The following is a 5,149-nucleotide window of genomic DNA, read 5'->3' as shown; positions in this document are numbered from 1 at the left end:
ATCACCTCTAGCTAGATCCAAGATATAGCAATCATATGCACATGACTTCCGTGGTTCCTCAAATCTAAGAAATATTACCTTACTATTGAAGCCAGGGACTCAAGTCATATCGGCCAAACCTCTAAGGCTTCCATATGACAATCCCTATGAGTCAGTTCAGTTTATTCGACACCTAATCAATCAACCCACTAAGATCCCATAGATGTCTCACGTCTATCGCCGATGAAATGTGACACTCATCAAATGAATGTAACTCTTAGTACAGTTCTCCATAGGACACTCGATGCCTAATCTCGAGGTACTCGTTTTGGAATATTTCAGCGTCAACCCCTTAGCAATTGATTTCATAAGCCCCAATGCGCGTCCACAGTTGTCTAAATGGTCTGTGGGCTCTGTTGTGATGGTTAAGCAAATATGAACATATAGAATGAGCAGAACAAAGATAAGGCCAATAGTGAACACTCATTTTATTCACAGACTAATATTACATAATATCGAGCATTTGCAAAATAGATTACATCCAAGCCAATCTAATTGGCTTTCTAGTCATCTATCCTAACACCACCCAGCCTAACTTAGTCCCTAGTCTTTTTAGCCATAGCCCAGCTATTAATAAGCTTAGGACTTTCTTGTTTTGGTTTTTCTACTCCTCATCACCACCTACAAACCATTTGCATACTACGAATTATTGGTATCCAATACCAAGAGTAATAAAGTGTTCATGTGAATACTCAATTAAAGGTTTATCTTCATAAGGGATGAGCTTATGGCACCCCCTCTTCCAGTTGCCCCTCTCTCCAATAAATATAAACATCATGTGGAACTCTTGATTGTTGAACCTTCTTCCTCTTTCCTTTACCCCCGCCTAGTGGTGTAATAGGAGGACTCGAACTACTTGCAGCTATCTCATTCTTCTTCCTCTTTCCACGTTCGGCATCCTTGCCCTTTACTTTAGAGATTGAAGCCTCTCCTAATAGTACCAACAACGTAGGTTTTCTATTTGTTGCCTCATACTAGACCAACATATCAATCAACTCATGAAAACTTTCCCCAAGCCCATTCTTGTTATAATTGATAATTGATCAAAAGAGGGAGGAGGAGATTGTAGGATCACGTCAATGTATATTTCTTCCCTTTCGAAATCAGCTCGATGTCTTTGAGCTTTTTCACTAGGGGTAGCATCATCACTCCATGCTCTAGTATAGACAATCCTTCAACCATTCTTGTGCCGGAAAATGCCTTCGTCAAGGTATATCTAATATGTCTGCCACATAAAGCTCTTTCATGCAGAGCATTATCGACCAGAAATCATCCTACATCTCATACTGTTCTTGGATCTCGTTAGTAATCGAGCCTAGTATGATATTGTGAACTTTTCAATTGTCCTCATGTTACTGTGTAAACTTTTTTAATGTCAAACGTTTCTAAGCAGGGACCCATCCGGAAAAATTTGAGGTAGAGACTTATCTAAAACATAAGTTTAGTTCTTGAAATCAAGAATTATCGTTAGATTTCTCAACCAAGCGTGCTTGGTTCCATTAAATTTATTTACCTCAAGTATGGACATGAAAATACCTTTAATCAACTTAAATTGATATACCATCTGAAAAGCACTCAATATAAGTATTTGCAAACACCTGCAGTTTTAAACGTATGTTATATAAAGATTAAATTTTACATAATTAAAATAGACATAGAACTTTTAGGCTATAAATTATGAAAGCCATAACAACAAAGAACTAAAATAGCACAAGGAAAAGCAAAAAATGCAGTGTAGAAATTAAGGAAAAATTGTAAACTTAGTCCCCTAGGTAAAAGGGAATTGGCAATTTTGGTCATGTTTAATAATTTGGTCCTATAATTAAAAAAAAATTGACAATTCTTTAGGACAATTCAAGCCGAAGAAAATTCATATTGATGTGGTCGAGGTTTTTTTGCTAAAGAATAAATCGGAATTTTACCACGACGGAATTTCACACCAAGTGAAATGCAATTTCCGCAAAATGTTTAAATTTCAAGAGAATGGGGTCTTGTAAATGAATAGTAGCTTAGATTAAAAAATTAGTATTTTGGTATTTATAGTGGTAGGGGAAATTATATAGTGTGGTGGGTTACATTTGCTTAAGGTGTGCCTCATACCTATAAAATTACATTTTTACCCTTAGAAATTAATATTTTTTACTAATATACATCATATAGCCCCCCACTCTCGGATTAAATATGCACACCCGGTGTAATATTTCGTCCGAGAGTAAAACACTTTTCGAAATTGAGTTAACACATGGGAGTGGATGGTTGGGCAGTCGTTTTTTATTTTTCAATTCACTGGGCGTGTGCGAATTCTTGACCAACAATATCTAGTGCCCGGCTGGAGCTGGGGATTCACTAAGTAGTGCACCCCACCACCAGCTCGAGGCACGCGGGCGCAGGTGCGTCGCACCCCGCGCCCTTGAGCTGTGCCAGCCCGCGCGCCTGCGTCCAGCTCGAGGCAATGCCTCGAGCTGTTGCTGCCAGCCGGGGAGGTGGGGTGCGTCGCACCCCGCGCCCACGGTTGAGGCCGGTGGGGTGCACCACCTGGGCCAGCTGGAGTGCGGCGCACCAGGTGGTGCACCCGAGCCCTCCTCAAGCTTGGCTTGAATTTTCAAGTGTTGAGAGGAGGTGCTTATTTTTGTGTCCCTTGGGTTTTGAACCCAGGTCAAAAGGATGGTAAGTGGAAACTCCTACCACTACACCATCACTTATTTTTTGATAATATTTGTTCGCATTCTCTATTAGTAGGAGTCATTCAGAGTTTATTCATCTCATCCGCTAAATTTTTTCATTTATCTTGAGAATTTCGACATCATTTTCAAGAGTGACTCCCCATAAATAATTCTTACATGTGGTGATAGAGCCCCCCAAGACTTTGGAGGAAATGAAGCGACGTATTTTTTTCTTTTCTAAAGACGTTGCCTCTTGGGGTGATTTTTTCACCATCCATTAGATTGAAAATCTTAGGAGATGACTCGATAGTATTCTATATTCGTAAATGTAGTCGTTACACTTACTAAGTTGTTGTTTTGTTCTCTTACGACTTATATTCGTCGGATGTTGCCTCAAGGGATGTTTTTGCTCATGCCCCGGAGTTAGGTTTTTACCAACTTCGGAAGGGGGGGCAAAACTTTCCGAGTCCAACATATTTATGTGGGGACATTGCCTCAAGGATTTGATAAGGGGATGTTGCCTCAAAGGATACTTCATGTCCCGGAGTTGGTCTTTTACCAACTTCAAAGGGATGTAAAGTTTCCGGGGCGACATTATTGACGAGGATCTCAATGAAAGTTCCATTAAGGGGTCCCGAGGCAATAACGACTTTTGTCTATATGACAATGACGATTTTTGCCTCTAGGGTCCTCGTGAAACTTCAAGAATCTCTACACCTAAATTCGTCTCGTTTGTTGGGACTACTACAAGAAAACCAACTTCATTACTTAAACTCCGAAATACAAAGTGTTAGGGAAAATCAAAAGGGGAGAAGGATATGTCGAGCTACTACTCGAGTTTTCTCCTATTACAAGTGACTAGCCAAAAAATTTTTTTTTCCGCTACGTGAACTTTGAGCTCCTCCTTCATGGCTTGTTGATCGTTTTGAGGTCACAGGATGACTCCTGCGGTGGAATAGTTATCGTTACGAGGAGTTTGCACATTCGGCCCACGGTCAAATTTGCGTCCTTGTGCATAGTGGTTGACATACTCCTTTAAGTGTCCCCGCTGGATCAATTTTTCTATCTCATTCTTCAGGTGATGGCATTCCTCCGTCGTGTATCCCCTGTCTCGGTGAAAACGACAATATTTGTCGGATTTGAGTCTCTTGGGGTTATCTTTCATCTTTGTCGGCCATTGACTGATTAGCCCTTGCTGTTCCGCCACCATTAATATCTCCCTCCTGGGAGCATTCAAGGGGGTATAGTGAGCAAACCCCGCCGGAGGCACATGCTTGCATTCCTCTTTCTTTTTCGGCTCTTTTTCCTCTTCTCGACCCTTCCTTTTGCCGCTAAGGGAATGATCCAAAACATTAGACTCCTCAATCCGGATGTATTTCTGGGAGCGCACGAGTAAATCTTGCATAGCGCTAGGGGGCTTGCCTGCTATAGACTCTTTGAATCTTCCCGGTTGTAGATTCTGTTGGACAATACTAGCTAACAACTCTTGATTAACATGAGGAACCTCATGCACTGCATCTACGAACCTTTGCATGAAATCTCTCAGAGTCTCGCCTTCCCTCTGACGGATAGTAAATATATATGCCGCCATTTTTGGGACCTTTTTATTCATGGAGAAGTGGTGCAAGAAACGTTGAACCAATTGCTCGAGGCTAGAAATAGTTCCAGCGGGCAGTTGGTTGAACCAGGCTAATGCGCGTTTTGACAGCGTAGTGCGGAAGACCTTGCAGTAAGCGGCGTCACTTAGATCGTACCAATCAATCTTGGCGTAAAATTTGTCTAAGTGTTCTTGTGGGTCTCCCGTTCCATCATACTCCGACAGATTCGACACCTTGAGACCAGCTGGGAGCGCCTCTGCCCGAATGTTGGAGGCAAATGGGCTCCGTCTTGGAGGTGCCACACCCAACGACAAGTGAGAATCCTCGGCTCCCCAAGTTGGTGGGGGGGCGAAAGATTCTCGATTATGGATATTCCGATCTTGAGTTTGTGCAACTTTGGGTCTGGAAATCCGACTGTTTACTTCCTCTTGCCTCTGCTCCTCCTCCTCGGGAGCCGAGGATAGTTCTCGACTTCTACGAGGGGAAGGAGGGGGCGGGTTCACGGGTTGTTGCGTCACAAATTGGGCCACGGCTTGAGCCGCAGCTCGTGTAGACGCGTCTCGAATCAAGGCTAGCAAGGCCTCCTGTGTCAGCTGAATCATCGGTTCTTGGGGTGGAGCATCCGGGGGGAGTACTCCGATTGGGGGCGCGGCCGGAGATTTTTGATGTGACGAGGGGAGTCCCCCATTGAGGGGTGTCTGCTGGTGCGTTAGGGGGGTTACCTCCTGAGGAACTGACTATTCGCCAGGGGGGTTCTGTTCCATTCCGTTCGCTTGGGCTTCTGGGATTGCGTCTAGATCGTGTACGTCACGGGCTCGGGACCTGGTCTGCATGCTCAACGTCGAGGTA

General features: G+C 43.3%; 1 protein-coding gene across 1 annotated transcript; it reads right to left on the bottom strand.

Annotated features, from left to right (window-relative positions):
- Window positions 1-3,633: 3,633 nt before the first annotated feature.
- Window positions 3,634-4,902, bottom strand: LOC105179723. Its single transcript, XM_011103372.1, has one exon. It carries the CDS (start codon window positions 4,900-4,902, stop codon window positions 3,634-3,636), a length of 1,269 nt encoding a protein of 422 aa, XP_011101674.1.
- Window positions 4,903-5,149: the final 247 nt, after the last annotated feature.

Source organism: Sesamum indicum, unplaced genomic scaffold, assembly GCF_000512975.1.
Source record: "Sesamum indicum cultivar Zhongzhi No. 13 unplaced genomic scaffold, S_indicum_v1.0 scaffold00194, whole genome shotgun sequence".
NCBI lineage: Eukaryota > Viridiplantae > Streptophyta > Magnoliopsida > Lamiales > Pedaliaceae > Sesamum > Sesamum indicum.
The sequence above is the reverse complement of the archived record's forward strand: the minus strand, read 5'-3'. Positions and strand labels throughout refer to the sequence as shown.

Coding starts and splice junctions, on each gene's coding strand:
- LOC105179723 (XM_011103372.1), bottom strand. CDS start 4,902: ATGATTCAGCTGACACAGGAGGCCTTGCTAGCCTTGATTCGAGACGCG.